The sequence below is a fragment of the Molossus molossus genome, unplaced genomic scaffold (genome assembly GCF_014108415.1).
Source record: "Molossus molossus isolate mMolMol1 unplaced genomic scaffold, mMolMol1.p scaffold_m16_p_1, whole genome shotgun sequence".
NCBI classification, from domain to species: domain Eukaryota; kingdom Metazoa; phylum Chordata; class Mammalia; order Chiroptera; family Molossidae; genus Molossus; species Molossus molossus.
The window spans coordinates 207,443,649-207,469,331 of record NW_023425344.1 but is presented as its reverse complement, the minus strand read 5'-3'; the positions used below and the strand labels follow the sequence as shown (position 1 = coordinate 207,469,331).

The 25,683-nt window shown below is 41.8% G+C and overlaps 1 protein-coding gene across 1 annotated transcript in view; it reads right to left on the bottom strand.

Moving 5' to 3' along the window:
* Positions 1-458: 458 nt before the first annotated feature.
* Positions 459-25,683, bottom strand: part of LOC118623370 — a 44,998-nt gene continuing 19,773 nt past the window's right edge. Inside the window, exons 6-8 of the mRNA XM_036250858.1 lie at positions 1,912-2,040; positions 1,027-1,092; positions 459-479 (exon numbers count right to left, since the gene is read on the bottom strand). Of these exons, the coding sequence (XP_036106751.1) occupies positions 459-479; positions 1,027-1,092; positions 1,912-2,040 (216 nt within the window). The remainder of the gene's footprint in view (positions 480-1,026; positions 1,093-1,911; positions 2,041-25,683) is intronic.

Here is a 25,683-nt window from a genome sequence, read left to right as displayed (position 1 = left end):
TCAGTTTTCATCTCGTGAAAGAATAAGACCGTCATTGGATGTCATGAGTGTACAGTGCAGGTCTTACCTGGCAGGGCTGATCTGCTGGAGGATCAATAATAGTTTGTGTCAATTATCTGCTCTCCTAAGAATATAGTCACTATCTTATTTTTTTTCTCAAAATAATCCAATTATGTGGGTCTAATATCATCCCGTTTTTACGGACAAAACTGAGGCACAGAAGGGCAACTTGCCCACCAAAGTCAGCAATTAGCCAAGACTTGAACCCAGAGTTTCTGACTACAGTGCCCACACTACAAAGCTATGTCTCACCTTCATCAACCCTCCCTCCTTCTGACTCGCTTAAGTAGTTCATTTGTTTAAAACTGACATTTGCTAAGAAGGCCAAATGGATGACGAAAATGTTGGCGAACATTCCTTTTAGCAAAGTTGTACATAGCACTTAACCATGCACCGCGCTACATGTCACTGTAGCAGGACTAGGGATAAAGAGGGGAGGGGAAGACAGGAACAGCCCATTTCCTTGATGAGAGAGGTCAGGTGAAATAAAGACACGGAATTATAAGGAAGGGAGGGAGGAATGGAGAGGCAGAGGATGCCTGGATGAGTGCAAAGCAGAGATGGGATCATTTGACCGCACAAGGAGCAAAGTGAGGAAATTGGAACGTGGACATCTTAAATATTCCTGCAGTGTTCAGCAAGTCAGTGGGAGAAGTGAGTCCCGAGCTAACTCTGAAGCCCACACTCCCCCCCCCCCACCCCCCTGCATCTTATGTCTCCTTGAGCCTGAGAAGGTAGTTGAAGGCCATGTCCTTAGGAGCCTAATGCTCTGCTACGGAGCTTGGGCTTTATCCCCTAATGGATAGAAGCACTCACAATGCCCCTCAGCTCTAGATTTAAGAGCATCATCCAGGAGGCAAATCCCACTGGTGTCCCTCCGCGCATACATATACTCCCCCTCAGGGCAGCCAGGGAGCCAATCGGCCGTTTCTTTCAGTATTTATGCAAACTCAGCAGCTGGATTACCTGCACCTGCAGCTCCTGCTCTGTCACACGCGACAACAGGATCAAAGCCTGGCATATGACTTCACACTGTAATTTAAGATAATTATGATTTTTTTAACCTAAATTACATTTTAACATTTCATAACAGAGCTGTCAAGATTCTATCTATCAAAACTCTATCAAGCAAACAAAAGAGGATAATTATATTTTCAGACACATGAAGTCATCACTCGGGTTTCTTATAAAAAGACTTCTGTCTTCCTTCACCTTCTCATTTTCAAACGCTCTTCCTCTTCCCCACCCACCCTTGCAGGCTGAGACACACACTCTGAAACAAGTGAGAAGTCTCCCAAAGGAGGCTGTAACTCGGGGCGCGCAAGTGTTCCCCGGAAGCAGCGGTTCTAAGGAGAACTGCACCTGAAGGAGATCTCTCCTAGCTGGCGGGAGCAGCCTGTCTCACTAAAGGGACTGTGATTGGGGGTGCGAGGGAGGCCGGATATGAAACTCCACAAATCAAAGAGAATAATGAAATGCCAAAAAGCTTCCTACTAGAAGCTGAACTTGCTTTCTTCTTATCCCATTAAGATAGGGAGTCTGTAAGGTCTTCTTGGAGTTATCAAGGGAAGAATACTAACTGTTTTAGATACTGTTGGATGCCTTCCCATCATCCAGTTCACCCCTCCCCCCCCCCCCATCATCATGACGCAGCCATGTTGTTGGTGTAAAACTGACTCTTCACACAGTCCCGGTTGCGGGTCCCTAGTGGCCTAAGGCACTCAGTGTAATCTTATTCTCTTTGTGACTAGGATTGGTTCAGGGATAGACAAGGAACACAGCCCTCAGCCAGTCAGTGCGTGGCATCCCCCAGCCCCAGGGACCAGGCAGGGCAGGGCCTCATGACCTTACCTGTGATCCAGAGTGAAGCCCACAAGTTTTTGTTGGATGCTGGCGAGAAGGGAAACGCCCTCCTTTCGGACGGTGATGAACGGCCAGGGGCTGGAGCTGTTGCAGGCATTCAGCCACCACCGAGGAAGCCTGGGGACAAAGCCAGCCCACTGAGGAGGGGAAGCCAAGAGCAGCACCAAGAAATGAAGCAAGAACTCCAACGACCCAGTGCGTGAAAACCGACGTGTGGCCAGTTTGCAGTGGGTTTTCTTTTGTTTGCAACCAAGAGCACCCTAACTGATCCTGGAGGCCCGGTCCCCAGTTGAGAGTCCTCAGCAGATTGGTTTAGGGACAGTGGTTCTCAGCCTTCCTAATGCCGCGACCCCTTAATACAGTTCCTCATGTTGTGGTGACCCCCAACCATAAAATTATTTTCATTGCTACTTCGTAACTGTAATTTTGCTACTGTTATGCCAAAGCGGTCGCAACCCACAGGAGCTTAGACTTTGGGGTAGCACAGACTTGGGTTCAAATCCTGACTTGGCCACTTGCCAATTGCATTACTTTGGGTGGCCTTACATAACTCCTCTGAACTTCATTTGATTCCTCTATAAAATAAGAATAATAACAATACCTACTTCATAGGGGTGTAAAAATGAAATAAAATGGTGGCTAGCCAGAGATTAGCACGACACATAGTCACAGGCCAAACACGATGGCACCAAGTAATGAACAACAGTCCTTAAGGAACTGGAGAGAAAGCCCTTTAGAGAAATGTCCATGTCGGATGTTAGGACTCTTCTCTAAAGAGAAGCCAGGACTGCCCTGAAAATGTGAGACAGTCGATCAGGCACTGCTCCTAAATGTGGGGAGAAGCTGACACTGGGGCAATGCAGAGCTTCCTCGTCTGCAAAGTGCCTGGACCGGGCTCAGGATCTTTGCAGGTCAAACGAGAGAAAAAGGATTTGGTCTCCTCAGGTCAGAATAAGGAAGGTTTTCTTAATTGTGAAGTTAAAAAAATGAATAAATAAATAAAAAGGGAATAAAAAAGACCTATGGTTACATATGTCCTAGAGATTTTTTGGAACCCTAAGGGAGCAAAAAGTAGCAATGCCCTACCCCGGTTCAGCAGAAGAGACTCATTGGGCTGTCCTCTCTGGCCAAAACCCCCAAGTTCCCCATAAAACCGAGAGATTGTGGATTTCCCAAGCAGCGGTCACCCTGTCCCACAGCCTCCGCACTGTTCAACTCACACTGCCCACCTCCAGCGCCCGCAAGGGTTTGAGGGCTTCCCCGACACTCCAGGCCAGCAAAACCTCAAGGCTCGCAAACACGTGCCCTTGACTTGTGACTTGGAAACATCAGCGGGGATGGAAAGCCTGGGACAGAGCCAGGAGGAGCGCTGTCCAGGGACATTTTAGGGCTGATGCAGTCCATCTGCTTGGTCTTTCTTGTGGTCCTCTATTTCTACATTCCCATAGCTCATTATTCTTTTTGTATCAAAACGTTCCTTCTTTTTCCACTCCATTTTTCTAAGTAGGTTTATCACAAATAAGCACTTTTTTGAGAACTAATGCAATACCGTAGATGAGTTTCTTGCATTTATCTCAGTATGTCGAAGCAAGTCCAACAAAATGCACAGAAAACTGACCCAACCCCACCACGAGGTGGGCAGAAAGCCTGGACTGGGAGGAATCATGTCCCATCTCAGCCTGTTATCCCTGTTCATTCAATTCCTTCCTATGAATCTTCTCCCTCAAGAGCATGGGGTGGGGGGTAGGGGGAATAGGGGTCACAGGTTAACAGGAAAAGGTTCAGGGCTATTCTGACTTCCATACCACAGCCAGTGATGACAAAGTTCTGCTCCGTCCGAGAAACAACTGAGACCAGGAAGGCAAGAGGAAAGAAATGTCGACCGCACCCACAAAGCCCACTGCAGTTTGGTCAAGCACCAAGCCAGCCAGCATGTCTTACGGAAAAGCAGAGCACATGCGACCACAGTTGGCACTGAGAACAGTCACCACTCTGGAGAAACACTCCAAAGGCAGCTGCAGAGGCAGCAGCTGGCTCACCTAGGAAAATGTGATCGTGGGGAGGTGGGAGGGGGCTGGGCTGGGCTGCTCTCGGGGTGGCTGTGTATCTACTGCACGTCCTACACCAAGACCTCAACCAGAGAGCAGAGATTCCAGGAGCTGCGGGCAAGCTCTTGAAGAGACAGGGTTCAAAGCCTATGAAGATTTTAGACACAATCCTTGGAGGTTTCTGTAAATTAATGAGCACCTAGTAGGTTCCTTTTTCATGCGGGATAACCGTTCTGTAATGCTGGTTATTCTCACATCTTTGAAGAAGAAATTGGAATCGAGAGACCCCGACACTGCTGCTCAGAGCAACTAATTTTTCCTCCAGGTGGCTGGTCTGTGGGAAATACGTGACCCACACATTATTATTGGTACGCTAAGCACTGAGAACTATTCTGTCGCCAAGGCATCGAACTGAAAGCTTCCCCTTCTGGAGGTAACTCGCCTTTACTTCTCACCCTACAGCTCTCTCATTCCTGCTGAGTCTGTCTTCACCTTCTCAGGGCCTCCACCCTCTGGATCTTTCTCTTGTGTCCCCATTCACCACTGTCCTTTGGCTGCATTTGACCCTCGCCAGCCTGGACTCCATAATAATTACTGACACAGAACTTTTTCAAAACCTTAGAATTGCTCACTCCCAAGCTACTTCCTGTGGCTGGATTGGCAATCATCAGACCTGGGACACCTTTACCTTCACTCCACCCCCTTGGATAGCTGGCGAGTAATGTGGGACAGACCATCAGAGCATCCCACAAGTCCATTTTCTCTAAACCCTGGCTGGGTCTTTTCTCCTTATTGACAGTCTTTTCATTAACTTTTCCTGTTGCCGTACTGCCACTTCTAACAATGTCAGTCTCCTCAGACACATGCCCGTGTGACTGGTTAAAGACAAGCTCCTTTTTTTTTTTTTTTTTTTTTTTTGTCATTCTGAGAAGAGTCGGTCAATGCTTAGGATCTCTCAAGTTCTTTATTCAAAATACCTCCATACCTTTTCACGCCATTTTCACCTTTCCTCCTGTTTCAAAGAAAGAGGTATTCCTCCTTCTTTTTATAATGTTATGTCTGGGCTCCTCATCGGCCAGCCCCTCGCCTTCTCCAGGATCTCGCTCTATCAATTCTGTTCTCTGTCATTTGGAACTTGTCTCTTTGTTGCTGCCAGCCGTCATTTCTGTTGTAACCAAACCAGCTCCCCTACTACAAGAAAGATATGACTTTCCTGAAACCACGCATTAGTTCTTCCTTGTAGTGACAATTAAACCACCTGAGCACACAGAAGTCCACAGGAAAGAAAGCCTTCTGATAATGAGCTCTATATAAAGTATTCTAAACCATAAAAGAAATGAATAAACTACCAAGAGGGAATGCCAGCAGGTGTAATACATGGGGCAATTATCATTCCAAATAACTGAAACAGACTACAACAGTAGTGTATTTTAGCCCTGGCCAGTTTGGCTCAGTGGTACAGCATCGGCCTGCAGACCAATGAGTCTCTGGTTTGATTCCAGCCTAGAAAGAGATGTTTCTCTCTCTCTCCCTTACTCTCCCTCTCTCTCCCTCCCACTCTATCTGAAGATAAATAGAAAAATATCCTCAGGTGAGGAATTTTTTAAAATAGTGTATGTTAAATGATTATCATATTTTAAAAGAATAGAAATTATATATAATAACTATGAAAAAGGATAGATGTCTATTAAAAAAAATTTTAGGAATGAAAAGTATAGTTCTAAAATTAAAAACTCAAGAGATGCGGCATATTAAACAGTTGAAGAGATGACTAGATAACTGGGAGATAAATCTAAAGAAATCAGGCAGAAGATAGTACAGAGCTATAAAAACATGGTAAATGTGAAATTAGTTAAGAGATATGAGATAAGAGATATGAAGGCTACAGTGTGAAGGTCCAAAAATACATGTCCAGAAAGAGAGGAAAAAAGAGAATGAAGGTGAAGCAGCATTTGAAAAGATAATGGTAAAGATGTTTTTCAGCACTGAATTTGTAATTCCTCAGAATGAAAAACTACCTACATGCTGAAAATGATAAATTAAAAAATCAACCTGCCAGACACATTGTGGTAAAACTGCAGAATATCAAAAACAATAAAAACTCTTTCAAGTAAACGTAGAAAGGAGACAAATGCTGCAAGATGATGATGGCTACAGGCCAGCTAACTTCCCGTTAGCATTATGATTATCATTAACTTTCCACAGGAAAACGAAACAGCATTTTCATACTATTACAAGAAAATAACTGTCAACCTAGAATTTTATACCTGACTAAACCAAAACTTGAGAGAGAGCAGAATAAAGACATTTATGGACAAAGACAGAAAAAAATGTACTACTCATAGACTCTGATACCTACTGAAAATAGAGAATGAAATGGCTGGTGTGACTCAGTTGGTTGGGTGTTGTCCCATGCACCAAAAGTTTGCCGTTCGATTCCTGGTCAAGGCACATGCCCAGGTTTTGGGCTCAATCCCCTGTAGGGGGTGTGCAAGAAAAAGCTAATGAACCACTGTTTCTCTTTCTCCCTCTCCCTTCCTCTCTCTCTTAAAAAAAAAAAAAAATCAATATAAATTTTTTTTTTTTAAAGAACGCAATTAAGTCCAAAACAAAGGAAAAAGGTGCAAGATGCATCTAACTACTGAGCAAGACTGGCCAGGGCTTTACTAGGATTATTTAATATTTCAAAAAATAATAATAGTAAACTGTGTAGTGGATGTTATTGTTAATTCCATTTGGAGATGAGGTATCATAGAAAGTTTAGAAAATGTGCCCAAATTAGAAGTCAGGAAGTGAAAGAAGAAGGATTCAAACCTAGAACAATCTTACTTCATCAGAGCCTGGGGCCTTAAACATTATGCTATATTCCATCCCATCTACATCTGTGATTACATATGTAAATTCTAAAGAATGAACACCAAATAAACAGATACAAAAAATAAATATTAGAATACCTAATCAAGCAATTTATTTTTTTCCTTATTGATTTTAGAGAGAGAGGAAGAGATAGAAACATTGATGAGAGAAACCATCTATTGGCTGACTCCTGCATGCCCCCCACTGGATATTTGGCCCATAACCTGGACATGTGCCCTGACCGGGAATCAAACCAGTGACCTCTTGGTGCATGGGTCAATGCTCAACCACTGAGCCACACCAGCCCAGCTCAAGCAATTTATTTTTTAAAAGCACCCAATCAAATGTGAAACCCACCCATGATTTTAAAAATAAGAAAAACTTAGAAAACTAGGACTAGAGAGGGAACATCCCTAGTTTTATAACGGGCATCTAGTAAAAGCACAGTGAGACTTATTTCCCATTAAGTTCAGAAAAACAAACATTCCTCCATCTTCGTTTCTATTTAACACTGTATTAGAGATCAATCATATCAGGGAAAGTAAAGTTAGTAAATAAAATTAAGTGCATAAAGATTAGAAAGAAAAAACAAACTTATAATTTTCAGACTACATTATTATATACATAAAAATCTAAGTAATTGTACCATATTAGAACTGAAAAAGATGCTTCGGAAAGATTCCTAGATAAAAGATAAATATAAACAAAATATTGCTGATCTCTTATCCTATTCACAATAGCATCAAAAATATGTTCATTCAGCCCTGGCCAGTTTGGCTCAGCGGTTAGAGCGTCAGCCTGCGGTTCAGAGAAAAATATGTTCATTCATTCAATAACAACATATTGAGCATCTACTATGCACCAGACACTGAACTATGCACTGGAAGACTTTCATGCAGAAGATTATTAAACTTTCTTGAAAGATATGAATAACCAAATCAATGGAGAGATATATCATGTGATTGGACTCAGTGTCCTATAGAGAATAACTCTGCAAATTAATCCATAAATTTGGTAAAAGTGAAATTAAAATCCAAAATAATCTTGATTGGAACTTGACAACATGATTCTAAAATTAATATGAAAAAACAAAGGAACAAGAATATCTAAAAAAATTTTTAAAGAAGAGGAACAAGGTATAGGCGTTTGCCTTATATCAAAAATTTCTTATAAACTTATACTAATTAAGAGAGTGAATCCTGCCCTGGTGGTTTGGCTCAGCGGTTAGAGCGTCGACCCACAAACCAGAGAGTCCGGGTTCAGTTCCGCTAAGGGCACGTACCTCAGTTGCAGTTTGTCCTCGGCCCTGGTTGGGGTCATGTGGGTGGCAACCACTTGATGTGTCTCTCTCACATCGATGTTTCTCCCCCACCCCCCGCCACTCTATCTAAAGATAAACGCAAAAAATGTCCTTGGGTGAGGATTAAAAAAAAAACAAAACAGAGTGGCACTAAGGTTCACCTTGAGGTGGGGGTGGGGTGACTCACTTGGGACACGGCCTAAATGTACTGATAACACGTCTACTTTCAGCTCGGTTTTGCCAAATCATAAAATTCTCTGCTACCCTTGATGAAGAACTCCTACATAATGTAATGAACATAACAGTCTGAGGAATACAGTAGACCCAGAAACATGGAAGCAAGGCACAGACTGACATCCCTCAGAAGAGGGGGTGGGGGGGGTGGGGGGGTGGGAAGAGATAAACCACAGAACTTATATGCATGTATGCATGACCAATGGACATGGACAACTAAGCCGGGGACGGGGCGGAGGTGGGGTGGGGTGGAGGGTGCCAATGGGGTAAAAAAGGTAAAATATCTATAACAAAAAAATAAATAAAAAATTTATAAAAAAAAAAAAAAAAAAAAAGAACTCCTACATAAAATAGAAAACGCATTCGGTTCCATGTCTGGACAACGTAAATAACTTCTTGGAAATAGTGTGTAAAACTGAATATCAAATGAAACAGTCTTTCGGAATCCCACACAGAAAAGGCAGCCTCGTCAGGAAACAAAACAGAAACTGAGATTTTCCCTGGCTGCACAGGAGAGACGCTTGAGAAAGGGAAGCCAATCATGGTGGCCCTGAGTGGCCTTTGTTAGCAGGAGGTGGTATGCTTCAGAAAACCAGGATAAGCCATTTGCCGCAAAGCAATTCAGGGCCAGAGGGCAGTAGCATTCATTAAACTCCTTGGAAAGCAAAATCAGTCTTTCCATTTTTGCCACCCCAGCCTCTTCTGCCCAAATATTTGGAAGAGATCCCACTGGGATGATCCTTTCCCTGCGGCTGAGAAAGAATTGTCAGCCAGCCAGATTAGGGCAAGAACTCAGTTTATTTCCTACATGAATATTAAATGGGATTTTTTAACAGATGGAGTACTTGTTAATTCTATTAGTAGATCAATTCATAAAAGCAAAAAATAAAAAGAGCCTTCCTCAAACACACAGGGATATCTTTAGTCCTTTCTCTTGGAGAAAGCCAATTCACACAACACACACACACACACACACCGCTCTACACACTTCATCAAGGAAACCAAAGCCCTCAGCTCAGAACCCACAGTCCCCACTGATTTCAACAGGAACTGCAGGCATGGCATTGGAAGCCAGAATGTGACCCGTGGTCTATTCATCAGTCCTACACCATAGGAATGGAATTTGAAGTTAACAGAAAGAGTCCTGTGCTCCAGCCATCTGCTCAGTGACTCCAGTTTTTTCACGCGACAAGAACAGCCTGAACTCTCCTAGGACTAGTTGTTTATACACAAGGCCCCGCTTCTAGCCCAGACCTCCATCTTTGTGTGCTGCCACATTAAAACCCTTGGTCAGTAGCCTCTCCCCCGTGTCTTTACTCTATGACTGTTCTTTTATTAAGCGTTTGAGGTCAGAGAACCCCAGCAGGCTCCCTTATCCCACTCGGAAAATGCAGCGTAGACTGTGGACACGGATCAGCTCTATCACAGGGCTGGGACCAAACAACGTAGGAAGCTGCCCCACAGAGCAGGCAGCCTCCTTTCTGCTTAACAGTCCTCACAAATACAAAGATGAATATAGGTAACACAAGAGCCAGGGAAAGCAAGAATAAGGGGAACGAATAAAAACTCTCCACCACGGTTGTAATGACATCCAGATCCTGGCTTAGTTGCTTCTCTCCCGAGCAAAGCTGATACCGCATCATCACGTCCAACATACCAGCTTTGGTATGCTCCCACATCGGGGTTTCAGAGGGTGACTGAGCAATACTGGCACTCGATGGGTTAGTCATCTCTGCATTCATACATTAAACATTTTACTGAGTGCTATAAACCAGGTGCTGTGCTAGACTCGGAACAATCAGGAGGGAAAAGAAACAGTAGCAGTGCAGTGTGATCCACGGCAAGGCTGGAATTGTGTCTGTGGTGCCCAGGGTAGGATGCCGCGAAACCTTCCCAGGAGAATGGCCTTTAAGCTGGGTCTTGACAAGTATGTAGGGTATATTGGTGATGCCTCCCCAATATAACAAAACCACTCCAAACACATTGTTGGCTTCACCATAAATGTGAGTCCTCAATCTGTCTGTGAAGCATTTCATTTCACCAAAGTGATTCCAATAAAAGGTATTCAGGCCCTGGCTGGTTTGGCTCAGCAGTTAGAGCATTGGCCTGCGGTCCAGAGAGACCTGGGTTCGGTTCCCACTAAGGGCATGTACCTCGATTGCAGTTTGTCCTCGGCCCTAGCTGGGTCGTGCGGAAGGCAGCCACTCATGTGTCCCTTTCATGTCAATGTTTCTCTCTCTCTCTCTCCCTCTCTTCCTCTCTCTCCCTCCCACTCTATCTGAACAAAAAATGGAAAAATGTCCTCAGGTGAAGATAAAAAAAAAAAAAAGGTACTCGGTTTCTCTAAAATGAATAAACTGCTAAATGCTTTGATTACTTAAAACATTTTAATCACAAAAGTAATACGTATTTTCCATACGTACTTTGGAAAACACAGAGTAGGATAATGGGGGAATGGAGTGGGAGGAATTAGTAGAGTCTAGGTATTAGAGGAAACACTGTCATTATTTTGGTATTTGTTTTATTTTCTGTGAAAAGACTTTTGTTCTGGTTTGTTTTGCTCAAAACTGGGATCACATATTGTACACATAATTTTGTAGCTTTTTTTTTTTTTTTTAACTTAACATTGTATTCTAAGCAATTGCCAAATCCTTAAATACTCTTTGAAAGTAGTACTTTCAATGCCTGAAAAATATTTCATCAGATGATGGGCCATAATTATTTCAACTATTTCTCTACTGGTGAAAATTTATGTTGCATCCATTCTTTTGCTCTCCATGTTTCAATGAACAAAAATCTATTTGTGCATCTATGATTATTTCTTTATAATAAATGTCTAAAAGTATGATAACTGGTACAAAAGGCATGCATATTATTAAGATTCTTGCTACATACTGCTAAATTTCTCTCCAGAAATACAAACATAGTACCTACTATACCGTGGGTACTTAATAAACATGTACTAATTGCCCCGGCCAGTATGGTTCAGTCGTTAGAGCATCGACCCTCCCATCGAACCAACCCAGGTTCGATTCCAGCCAAGGGCATGTACCTAGGTTGCAGGCTCAATTCCCAGCCCAGGTAGGGGTCCTATGGGAGGCAACCAATTGATGTGTCTCTCTCACATCGATGTTTCTCTCTCTCTGTCTCTCTTTGTATCTCTCTCTCTCTCTCTCTCTTTACCCCTCCCTCCTTCCCTTCTACTCTCTCTAAAAATCAATGGGAAAAAAAATCCCCTAGTGAGGATTAACAACAACATGTACTAATCAATGAATGAATAAATAAATGGTTTTTGAAGATTCCCCATAATACTCTTTCTAAAAATTGCCAGACTTGAACTATAGGAAACCAAATAAACTTTGTGGGTGTGAAAAAAACTATTGAATTAGGGACCTCATAAACTAATAAAATTGTAATTACTTCTGAGAAGAATATAGACCAAGAATTACTATGTATCAAAAGCAGTCTCCAAAGTCCTAAGTATAGTATGATCCCATTTTTATGTATATGTATGCATATGTAATATATATTGTATATAACACTGGAAAACTAAACACCAAAATATTATCAGTGACTCTCTGTGTGTTGGATTATGGATGACTCTTCCTTTGTGGTGTGAGTGTGTGTGTGTGTGTGTGTGTGTGTGTGTGTGTGTGTTCTAAATGCTGTGCACTGAACATGTATTACTTTTTTTAATTAAAGAGAAACAAATGTTTTTAGATGTTGAGTTACCATGGAACTAAAGGAAATGTTTTCTACAGCTAGAAATCTGACTTAGAGACAGTAAGCCAAATGATAAACAGGCAGTTCTTGTTCTTCCTATGAGGGTGTATTAGTCTTCTTGGCTGCTGTGACAAATACCATAGACTGAGTGGTTTAAACAACAGGAATTTATGTGCTCACAGTTCTGGAGGCTGAGATCTGAGATCAGGGTGTCAGCCTGGCCCAGTTCTAGTGAGGATTATCTCACTGGTTTACAGATGGCCACCTGAGGAAGGGGAGGGAGGGAGGGAGGGAAAGAAGGAGGGAGAGAGAGAGAGGGAGCGAGCTCACACACTCTGGTGGCTCTTCTTGTAAGAGCACTAATCTTATCATGCGAGTCCAACCCTTATGGCCTCATCTAACCCAAAGTTAGGGTTTCAATATATGAATTTTGGAGGGACATAAGCATTCAGTCCAAAATACAGGGAAACTTTCAGAGATTAATACTTAGATAGGTCCAGGTTCACGTTTTCTAAAATAAAATATGTAAAAGAGTCAACTTGCTAGAAGATATAATATAGAGAAAACCATTCACAGGACCTAGTCCTGGCCAGTTTTGTGGAGCAAGACAGAAAATTATTACCAATCAGGGCAGCAGAATTCTAACAAAAATAGATGCTAGCGCACATTTGAGTGGAGTGGGCACCACAGAGGAAGCTCTCTTCATCTGGGAACAATCAGGAAATGTTTCTAAAAGGAATTGAAACTTAAGCTGAGGTTTGAAAAAAGAACAGTAGAACAAGCCAAGCACGTGGAAGGTGGTGCCGGGCAGAGGGAACAGCTCGCACCAAGGCACGGAGGTGCTGGGAACGGCTCCACACGTGAAGCGGTGAGACTGCAGAAGGGCTGGAGGAAGGACCAGTGTCTAGCACAGAGCCTGGATTCTGAACCTCAACAAAGACTGATGAGCTGAATGGCTCTGAACCAGTATGCCATGCTAAGAAGTGTGAACTTTATCTCAAGGGCCATGCAAAGCACTAAATTTTAAGCAGAGAGGAACAAGAGATGACTAATGATTTAGAATACCCCTCTGGTAACGAAGTGGAAGAGAATGACTTAGGTATTAGTTCGAAGAATGGAGATGAAAAAAACAATTTAGAGGTGGGCAAGGGACTTGAGTAAAAACTTTGCCAAAGAAGACATACAGATGGTCAACAGACAATATGAAAAGACGCTCAATGTCATTAATCATCAGGGAAATACAAATTAAAACTACAATGAGGTATCACCTCACACCTGTCAGAATGGACATGATCAATAAATCCACAAATGACAAGTGTTGGCGAGGATGTGGAGAAAAGGAACCCTTGTGCACTGTTGGTGGGAATGCAGATGGATGCAGCCACTATGGAAAACAGTATGGAGGTTCCTCATAAAATTAAAAACAGCCCTGGCTGGTTTGGCTCAGCAGTGAGAGCGTCGGCCCACAGACCAATGAGCCAAGGGTTGAATTCCCGTCAAGGGCACATACCTCGGTTGTGGTTTGTCCCCAACCCTGGTAGGGATCGTGTGTGTCTCTCTTGCATTGATGGCTCTTTCTCTCTCTCCCTCCCTCTCACTCTATCTGAGGACAAATAGAAAATTATCCTTGGGTGAGGATTTAAAAAAATAAATAAATAAAAACAAAACTACCTTATGACCCAGCGATTTCACTTCTGGGGATTTATCCAAAGAAATCTAAAACACTAATATGAAAAAAAAAAAATGTATCCCTGTGTTCACTGCAGCATTATGTGCAATAGCCAGGATATGGAATCAACCCAAGTGACCACCAACAGACAAGTAGATAAAAAAGCTGAGGTACATATATACAATGGAATATTACTTGGCCATAAAAAAGAATGAAATCTTACAATTTGAATGGACCTAGAGGGTATTATGCTTAGTGAAATAAGTCAGTCAGAGAAAGAAAATACCATATGATTTCACTTATATGTGGAATCTAAAGAACAAAATAAGTGAACAAACAAAATTGAAACAGACTCATAGACATAGAGAGCAGACTAGTGGTTGCCAGAGGGAAGGGTGTTGAAGGACTGGGTAAAAGTGGTGAAGGGATTAAGAAGAACAAATTGGTAGTTACAAAATAGTCATGGGGATGTTAAATACAGCATAGGGAATATAGTCAATAATATTGTGCCCTGACCGGTTTTGCTCAGTGGTTAGTGTTGGCCTGCAGTACCGAGAGACCCAAGTTCGGTTCCCACTAAGGGCATGTACCTCAGTTGCAGTTTGTCCCGGCTCTGGCTGGGTCGTGTGGGTGGCAGCCAGTCGATGTGTCCCTTTCACATTGATGTTTCACTCTCTCTTCCTCTCTTTCCCTCCCACTCTATCTGAACAAAAAAATGGAAAAATGTCCTCAGATGAGGATAAAAAAATAATAATAATAAAATTGTGATAACTATGTTTGGTGCCAGGTGGGTACTAGAGATATCAAGGGGAATACTTGGTAAAGTATATGACTGTCTAACCATTATGCTGTACACCTAAAACCAATACAAAATAATATTGAAAGTATAAAAGTTTAGAGGTTCTCCTAATAATTCAGAAGAAAAATAATGGCATCCTGAAGTAAGGCACAAATATTTATTAGGAAAATAAAGTAGGTATGCATTGTCAAATAGCCAATTTGGTCATACAATATTTCTACAATGAAGCTATAAACTGTGTGTGGTTGAGACACTTAACTGACAAATGGGTATCTAAAGTGGCTGTTATGTCCTGGTTTGTCTAGGACAGGCCTGGATTTACTGGCTGTCCTGGTATAATTATTAATAGCCTTCCCTTTGTTTTCAAGAGTTTCCCAATTTGAATGACAAATTATAAAGCACCCTATAGTTACTCCCTTCATCTAGCTCCCTGGATTTCTAGTCTGAAGGCCCTACTTGAGACACCATTCCTTGGTGGATTTCGCCCCACCCTCTTTATCCCCAGATGCATTCACCATCTTGCCACCTTCAGAGAAGAAAGCTGCTTTTTCTCTCTGAACCCCAGGATGAGCCTTTTCATAAGAGTGTTTGTGTCAGTTATCTGAATCTCCCTACTTGTAGCCACAGACGTTTTATGGAGGAAACACTTCTGTGCTGGATCCCAAGCCTGTCTCCAAATCAGCAGCTTCTGCTCAAATTTCTCATTCTTCTTGAGCACTGGCTGAGTGACCTGGCCTTTAAAATCTCAGCCCCTTCACTGGTTACATTGCCCTTCATTTTATCATCTTGAGCCATGAATCTGTTAATCTAAAATGTTAAATTCCTTTCCAACTCTGCCTCATATTACCTGGTCATCTATTTGGCCAGAGTCTCAAATTCCTGTCAGAGACATCTCACCTTCTTCTCCATCTTGGTCAACCTCTATAATAGCGTGTCAGATGCTCCCCACTTCTTCATTCAAGATGAATCAAAGTTCAAACAGACGTTGTTTTATGTGATAGGACTACATATGATTTTTATTTCTCCACTTCTCTGTGTATGTCAGAATTTCTAAAATGAGTATTTGACAATGAAAGAAATTTATTTAAAATGAAACAATTCTCCCTTCATTTGCTTCACAAATTTGGACCACTCTTTCACCATCCACGACCTACTTAAGCTACTTGTCTTACAACCTGTAACTTCCCATTTACAATCCGATATGGCGAAGATAAAGTGTTAGCCGTTGTGCTAAAGAAGTGTTAGCTTTCTGCTAGAGGTTTCTCATAAACTGTTTGGAGAATGGGTAACAATTTAAATATAATGGCAAAAGACTCCTATTTCTGATAGTAAATACTTTTGACTCCATGCAAAAGTTTTCAAAAGTTTAAGAGAATGAATGGAGAAAGGGCAAAGATGAAAGAGATAGAGTAGTTTACAATGGAATGTTAATAGACATGCAGAGGTCAAACCATCATCATTGCTGAGCTCCCAAAGTATCAAAGGTCAGAGACAGCAGAATTCAAAGACCAAATAGGCTGAAGCGAAAGGCCTGAATTAGGAAGGAGCAGCAAATACATTAGAAAAAGATTGCTTAAGTAACAAGGCAATCAACCAGTAGAACTCTTCAAGTATGTGTACTGAATCATCTGTATGTAAATTGATCACAGTTGTAATAATTTAATGTCCTAAAATAAATTTCTGAGTATCTAACAATCCAAACCAGGGTTTTTCAGTTTATGCTCTAAGGCTATTGCATGAAGAGAGGAGGTAGCATCACCAAGTAAAAGGGTAAGTCTCCTGCGTCCCACTCACATCAGACAGTCTTGCTACTTTAGGAGATAAAATGTGTTTGAAAGTCACTGATCTAAATGTGTGTGTGTGTGTGTCTGTGTGTGTGTGTGTACAGGGGGTATGTACAACTGACTTTTCATACAACCTAAATCTAACTAAATATACATCACCTCAGCATAGTAATCCAATGTATGCTTTTGTCTTTGTTCACAGGAAGCAGAAACATTTCATTGAGAGATTTTAAAATGCCTCTTTTTAATAATCTCACCTGCATGCTTCTAATCCATATATGAACTCATATGGGAACTTAATGAGCACACCACAAACAATGGGTTTAAATTCTTCCACTAAATAATAAATCCCTTTAAGATAGGGGTCCCCACTTCCACTCAACACCACAAATAGGATGTTCAATAAATATTTGCTGGTTATTGGAAAAAAAAAAAGTGAAGACAGAACAGATTTTTATAATATCTTGCTAAAGAAATTCTTTCATATACTCAAAAGCAATTTTTTTGAAGAGGAATATGTCCAGGATTAAAGTTGTAATCCACAAATATATATAGAAAATGCTAATTATCAAGATAATGATTTTGCTATTGGGCTATACAATGATAATGAAGTCAATTTACAATAACAACACAGCCATCTTAGAATGTGGTAAAACACAGCACTTCAGAGTACTTTGGCTTTGTTAAGGAATCATACCAGCTCATTACCTTCCAGGTGTTTCTGGTGAAAAATTTCTCTTCCCAATGCTGTATTTCTCTCTATATATTAAAACACGGACCCACACATACATATCCTCTGAAGCACAGAGATATGGTTAAGCAAACTTTATTGACTATATATGATGATACACACAAATGAGGAGAGAGACTTATCTTTATACAGTCTGTACAAACTTTTAAACAAAGAAGCACAAGAGAAGTACAAGAGAAGACACCGCCTGCAGTGACTCTGTGAGTTCACTGTAAAGGCCAGCTGGAGCGTGAAGGTGGTTTAAGTGCTTGAGAATTAATAGGGAAGACAGACAAAACTTACACAGGACAGAGAATGTGCTGGTGTTAGCTCTTTATTTCCGGCATCTGATTGATGATGTGAGAAAAAAAGTTATAAACCAAACAATAACTGGGTGATTGTTTCTCCTAACATAATTGAATTCATACCTGTAAATTAGGCATGTGATTCTTTTATAAAGCCTTTGAAAAGAAGGTGGAGTAAAGGAAAAACAGCTTGGCTGCCCATGGATAATTTCACTGTGATACCAGTTGGAATACAGAAAGAACCCTTTGATGGGTTTTTATAACGTGACCATGCAATCCAGGTATGGAACAGACGACAGGTGACAGGACAGGAAGCGTGCAGGTCATGTGCCACATGTCAGGCTGACAGTGCAGCCTCTAGGGAAACATAGAAGACACGGAGAGCAACTGGGCAGGAACGTGGAGATAACTGAGCTCAGTAATGTCCTGGGTTTTTGTGAAAGAGAATTTCTTGATGAGCATTATAAATCAAATCCATAGCCCTGGCCGGTTTTGCTCTGCTGTTAGAGCATCAGCCTGCGGTCCAGAGAGACCCGGGTTCGGTTCCCGCTAAGGGCATGTACCTCAGTTGCAATTTGTCCCTGGCCCTGGTTGGTCGTGCGGGTAGCAGCTACTCGATGTGTCCCTTTCATGTCGATGTTTCTCTCTCTCTCTCCCTCTCTTTCCCTCCCACTCTATCTGAACAAAAAATAAAAAAAAATGTCCTTGAGTGAGGATTAAATAAATAAATAAATAAATTCATATAAATCAGTTATTTATAATTTCATAAGTTAAAACTATTCTTTAAGAAGTGCAGTCACAAGTCTGAGATCACATTATACCCAGTTCAACAAAATAAATTGCACAGAGTGAGCAGCTGCGGATCGTGGACGGGTGGCTCATGACGGGCACTGTGGCAGGTCCATGAAGGGTCCGCCACAGGGGGCAGCTTACCTGCCCTGAGCTGCCCTCACACCCACTGATGTTGCTAAGTCACTTCTCCACCATACTGAGTTTTCAAACCCAACACTCACAAGTCTTTCATATGCTTTTATCTCAGCAGATGATTTCTCAATCCTCTTTCTCAACTTCTCACACTTCCAGTCACCACTGGAGAGTAGGTTTCCATTCTACAACCAAGGGTCATCTTCACCTTAATCGTGGGAAATGGGGAGGAGATACTCACCTTCCCTCAAAACTAGAAAAGGATGCAAATCCAGGAGGAAATGAGTACCAACAGAGAAGTAAGCAATCACATGAATGGAGGTGCGGAATCACCTTTATCCCATTAGACAACTTCACATGCAAACCCAGAAAGAGCCGTCACAGTGCCGAGAGTACTTAAACAAGGCTGGAATATTGCAAAAGAAAATAAAGCTATTTATCATTGAAGAACACATACTTTTTACCATTAGTGAGCCTTTTCCTGAAGTTGTAAAATGGATTTCCAATATTTACCATTAGGTTGATTTATGAAAAGTTTAGAGAGATTCTGGATCAAAAGTTCAGAGTCCACTGAATCTATTCACAGTCCTGACTTTTCTTTACAAATCAATGGCAAAGGCTGCGCAAGGTAAGATAGAATTCTGTGCTCAGTTTAATAGTCCAGAATGCTATTTGTGAGGACGTAACAGACTGGTGAGACTACAAGGAGGCAGCAGATTCCAGTAGCAAATTCATCTCTTATCCATAAGGCCTTCTGGGGGATGCATTACAGTGTTTCTATAATGCATTACTTACATTATGTTTATAACTAGTTTCAGAGGCTAGTCACAGTACACACAGTGCTACAACCAGGAGACTAATCTCAGACAGTTGCATATGCCTGTCTTGCAAGGATGACAACCAAAGGCATAGAATGTCCAAGACAGAACACACCATTATTGACTTTATTTATCAGGAATGACATGATTTTTTCCCCCTAGCCCTGTAGTAAGTTTATCACCAACTACAGTGAACAGTGAACAGCACAGATGTAACAACAGATTTCCGTGAGAGACCAAGAGTCAGGTGCACATCCAAGGAAAAGTCCCAGAAGGCATGATGCCAAACCAGAATAGGAGGAAGCATGTGGTGGAGTGGGTTTGAATGAGCAGCTGGTCACCCCCTATTCTCCTCTCAGTCAGAACTTTTTAAATTCTCACTTCCCTTAAGCCACATCAAGAGTCGTCCTATGATCCTCTCACCTCCATGGATTTCTATTCCTGGAACTGAGTGCAAAGCCAAACACTTGAAGGAACTCCTCTTCCCCATAAATCATCAACTAGACAAAAATTAGAGCCTATTCACTGGTTACTCCTCTCTTCTCAAAAGGCTCTATTTACAAGCCTTTGTGAAGTGAGTTATGAGGGAAAAGGCTTAGGAAAGTTGGCCGACTTCAATAATTACCTCTCATGATTTTACTGATGTTAAACAGTTAGAATGGGCAGGGAACACGCCATCAAGAAGAACGCCAGAAGAAAACTACAATCTTTTGTGCAGAGATCTTTGTGCAGAGATAAACATTGAACCCCAAAGAACAAACTTGCAAGGCTGCAGTTTAATTGATTTCAGAAGTGATCAAAAGAAAAGAAGAAAGTTTCTCTAAGAATGTGTTGAAAACATACAGCTCTTTCACTGTGTACAATCCAAGCGAAATTTCATCATGATGAAACAATTTAACTTCTCGCACTGCTGTTCCCCTCCTTCATGCTTTGTGTAGGAACAACAGCAACTCAATCAAGAAATTACCCATTGTGATTTCTTAAGAAAGGTGCAGCTCGGTGTTTCTACAGTGCTCATTTATGTAATGAATGGTTTTGAACTTGCAGGGAAGTGCTCACCTGATTGTGTGATACAGTTGGAAAGCATGGTTCTAGCAGCAATGATGAAATCTTAAACACAAGTGTGGAACAATTGCTCAGAGAGCATGCAAAAGTCCTTCATGATTAAATTAATCATGGATTAGAAAAAATACTGTGTAAGAATAACTGCTTTGTCTGAAATTTTCCTGGGAAAAATCAACATACTAGAAATCACAGAGTCTCCACATTGGAAGGGACCTTAGATTACATTAATGGCGATCCTCTTTGGCAGGGTGACCACTTCACTGAAGTTTGCTGGGAATTTTTCTGATTTTAGTACTGAAAGTCCCAAATTTTAGAAGAAAACTCTTCTGTCTCAGGAAAATTGGGATAGTTGGTCACTCTTTGGGTTCATAAATCTCCTTGATGTCATAACCTCCAAAAGATTTAACTTTCCTAGGGTACTGCATCAAAATCAGCATCCCTAAAACCTATCCTTATTCTGCCTTCTGAAGCAAAGTCAAGTTAATTTCGTTTTCTACCTGGTAGCCCTCTGATTATTTAAACACTGCCCCTCCCTATCCCATACTTTCCCAATCCAGTTTCTCTGTTTGTTAGCTTAAATTTACCCAGTTCCTTCATCTGCCCCTTGAGTGTTCTTGTTCCGTTGGTAACCCCACGACTCTCTTCTGAACAAGCTCATCTGCCAACCTCCCTCCAATGATAGCATCCCAAACTGAGCTCACGCTTCCACACACTGCCGGAGCCCTTCCCCTGTGCTGGGCATCACGCTCCCACGCGGACAAACGGGCATTCCTTTAGCTAGCTCTTTTGGCCACTGCACACCACTATTGAATAACAGTATAATTTATGTCAACAGAAAGCCCCCAAAATTTTTTTAACACATGTTGTCCAAAGCTCTGCCATCCTGTAGTTGTACAGTTGGTCTTTAGACTCAAACATCACACACTGATCCCTTGGAGTGATCCCATTATTTGAGCTCCCAATTCCAGCTTTTTGGTTCACAATTCTATCATCTGAATCACTCACTCCCCTCTAAGGTTCATGTAGTCCACAAATGTTTTCTGTGCATCAACATCTGCTGTTATTCTAGTCATTGGAAGAAATGTTTATTCAATCAGGATGTAAGACCAGATCACCATTCAGTGCATAGCGACTTGCTACACAAAGGCAGGTATTCACACGGATCCTTGATTGTAAAATACTCTCTAGAGCTTTCCCTATGTCTATTTCCAGATGTTAGGAGGAATGCTGAAACCAGGAGAGGGCAAATAAACCATTAGCAATACTTTCATTTTCAACCAGCAACTGCCTTCTCCTTTACCTTTAGTCCACATATATTCCTTCGGGTGTTTCCAAACTTCAATCAAGCAAGTATAAGAGAATTCCCACCATAAGCCTGGAACGGAACAGGGCATCACATAAATCACTACTGCAGCTCACCCAGTGTCCCTGGCTCTCCTCTTTCCAGGTACATGATAAGATTTCACTTGCCCACCCCTTCTGGAGTCAAGACTGGCCGTGTGACTTGCTTTCACCAACGATGCACATATGGAATGAGATGCATCACATTCTGACAGAAGCTTTTCCAAAAGCCAACTGTGTGGTTTGTCAGGTTTCCTTCCCACTGCTGTTTCATCAGGGAAGTGGGTGTGAGGTGAAGCCTTTCATTAGCCTGGGTCCCTGAGAGAACACAGGATCAGAATGCCCCTGCCTGCCCACATCAGACATGCAGGTAGAATCGGAAACAATGCCCCTGAGGTTCCGGATATCGTGTTACTGCTCTATGACTTCGCCTGCCCTGACTATTACACTGCTGATGTGGAAGTAGAAAGACACCAACCTCTGTTTACAAGAAGTTTATAGTATAGCTGAGGAGATAAATCACAAAATAAAAGTAGGGACAAAATTAGCATGTTGTAAAAAGTAGCAAATTAGCATGTGGTAAAAAGTAGCAAATTAGCATGTGATAAAAAGCTAAACGGGAAAGTGGAGATAATTAACAGATAAGATATGGTGCTGAAGGTGAGTCACTACACAATGCGGTAAAAGGGGATTAGAAAAGGGGGAGCTCATGGCTGACAGTTCTCAGAAAACATTTAATTTCCATTCAACAGAAGGAAACATAATTATATAATTTATTGAAAAGTATTATAGAAAATGGTTCTACAAATATGTTGACTCTTAACACTGCAATAAAAGTGCAAGCTTAAGTTATGAGGCCATTTTAAGTCATTTGATTTTAGCCTTTTCAATGACCAGCATTAATAAGGCACTTAGTTTTTTTAAATGGATGTATTATACGTCTCTGTCCTTCTGAAATGGACAGATTAGCACTTTATTAAAGACACGGGGGTCATCCTTTTCAGGGGTTTTACAGGAATCTTGGCAATTTTGGTAATGCAGATAAAATGGGGTTGGTCTCAGCACTCATTTAAAATACAATGTACTTTATTTAATAGAAAGGTCCATTATTATGAATATAAAGATAAATACTGGCCTGAATACTCAAGGCCCAACATCAGTTTGGGTGATCTAGCAAAAATATGGCCTCTTTTTATAGAGATGGAAGAATTTTGATATTAATTGGAATAGTCATTCACTCATTCAACATAGAACCAAGCACCTGCTCTCTGCCTGGGACCATGTGGGATGTTGGCTATTCATTAATGAGAGGGACAGTCAAGGTTCTGTCCTTGGGAAACCTGCAGTCTGGAGGGGAAACAGGCAGAGTGGGTTGGGTGGAGAGGATTTTCCCTAAAGCAGGAAAGGGCTCTGAGTGTCTGAGGATATCAGAGTCTACCCTGTGTCATTGAGACGGTACCTGAAAAGCAAAGTAGCTTGAGATGAGGTTCGAGTTGGGTAGTGAGCAGATCACATCCGCCATGTAGGCCCTGTTAGGGATGTTTTTTCCTTTCATTTTGTTCTAAATATCCTCAGGGTTTTGAAAAGGGGGTGCAACATAACACAATTTCCATTTTAAGAAAGTCATTTGAGCCCTGGCCAGTTTGGCTCAGCGGTTAGAGCATCGGCCTGCGGTCCGGAGAGACCCGGGTTCGGTTCCCGCTAAGGGCACGTACTTCGGTTGCAGTTTGTCCCCGGCCCTGGTTGGTCATGCGGGTAGCAGCCACTCGATGTGTCTCTTCACATCGATGTTTCTCTCTCTCTCTCTCCCTCCCACTCTATCTGTACAAAAAATGGAAAAATATCCTCGGGTGAGGATAAAAAAAAAAAAAAAAAAAAGAAAGTCATTTGGCTACTATGTGAACAGTGGATTGATGGGATCAGAGATGGGAAATAAGAGGGCCTGTTGCAATAGCCCAGGGAAACGGTAACGGTGATGGAGACTGGGGTGGTAGCAATGGTTATGGCATGAAGCAAATAGTTTGGAGGTATATTTGGAAGTAAATGCTTCAGGAATAAGTAACAGGGTAAATGTGCAGGGTGATGGATGTACTGGGAAGAACTCTCAGGTTCTGGCATGAGCAACTTCTCCGTTCTGTGCAGTGGGGAAGTGAGGAGGAGGAGCCGGATTGAGAGAGTAGGAGGGCCCTGCAGAGACGCTCAGGTGAGACTGTTGAAAAGCAACTGGGTACGTGCGTCTGAAACAGCAGAGCAGAGTCCGTGAGAGACAGACGTGCATTAGCGCTGGTGTCAGGCGGTGGGAGAGGTTCAGGGCTGTGATGGCTGTGGGCTCACACAACAGACGACAAGTGTGGGGCACAAGGACGGGAATGTGGGTTTGAAAAATGTGAGCGAGATAAGAATTCCTGGCAGCCAAGAGGAAGTTTAGTAAGAAGTCTAACGATTTAAAAAAAATAATTAATTTTTGACATCTCTTGATCCAACCCGTCTTCTGCAAGAATCTGGAAACATTTATACCTGCTCCTGACATGCCCCCAAATCACAGTTCAGAAAAATGGCACCGCTCCCTGTGCCTGTCCCCATCTCACAAGTTAGCTTCATTTTCAATGTTACTAAATTTCATCTCCCACTCAATGACTATTTTTCAAAACGGAATGACATTTTTATCTCTTCACAAGCTTTTACTATCCAAGCAATCTTGAGTAGACGAATGCTTCCCAAATACCAACCTGTGACAAAGTGCTCACCAGCCCATGGTAAAATGAGAAAACCAGAACCCTGGAACAGATATCCAGGGATGAAAATAATACAATAATTAACTCAGGAATGAACTCTCTGTTTCACATACTCACAACTGTAAACCTACTGTCGCCTACCCCTGTATATGTCAACATAAGGTGGCCAACTATCATTTCCTGGATAATGTCAACCGTGCCCTTTTAGTACTAAATTGTCCCTCCTCTTATGAAATGATGCTGATAGGAGATATTTTTAGTGTCCTTACTTGGCAAAATTTTTTTAAAAATCAGAAACAACAAGCATCATTGAGAAGCCAGTTGCCAGCAATCAGCTAGGTGCACTCTCTATCACGGTGGGGACTGTCCAGCCCGAGGGCCTATAAGGCCTTCGAAATCAATACCAGCTAACATCACATACCTCACCAAATCAGCAGGCTAATTTTTAAGTTGATAATTTTGCATGACCCGTGAATGATGTTATAAATATCATGATGTTATAAATATGGCCCTTGGAAGATAAAAAGGTTCCCCACCCCTGCTAGCTAAGCAACTCCCTCTGAAACACAGCCCTGGGAGTGCCTAGGATTCACGTTTGTGCCTCAGCAGACTGCTAAATGCCATATATGTGTGCAGTTGTTTCCACACAGTCAAAACCACAAATGTTAGGGTGTACTTTGTTTGACAAAGCTGAGTCATTGTGCAAAAGGCAAAAAATATTCCTGAACTTTAATGACTGAAAATGGGGCCCTATGTATCTGGTTTCTCTTGCACGCCCCTCACCATGTTGGAATCTCAGTTCAATCAAATCAACTGCAAAAAGACTTTGCTGGCCCATGGACATATTTAAACATGGTCTGGGTAATACTTTCTACTAAGGAATGGTTGTTAATTGTGTCAGATGTATTAATGCCACTGTGCAAGAAAACATCCTTATATTTTTAGAAATGCATACTGAAGTACTTGAAGTGAAATGACATTTGGGGTTGTTTGAAAATACTTTAGCAAAAATAAAACAGATAAACCAAATATGTAAGCTGTTGAACATTGTTCAGCTTAGATAATGATAAAGGTACATTCATTATTCTCTTTACTTTTATATTTGTTTGAAATTTTTCATAACAAGAAGTTGCAAAAAAGGAAGGAAGGGATTAAAAAGGAAGAAAGTAAAACAACCTTCCAACACCCCTAGTATCATTGCATAACGACTTTAAGCAAAACAAAGTATTAAATTCCTTGACAAGGAGGCCATTACAATGAGGTGGCTCCAATGCACTAGTGGCCTACTAAACAACCCAAAATCTAAGCCTGTAAATACCTCAAGGTGTGGCTCAGTGGTTGAGCGTCGATCCATGCACCGAGGGGTCGCAGGTTCCATTTCTACTCAGGGTACATGCCCAGGTTGTGGGCCAAATCCCCAGTGGGGGCA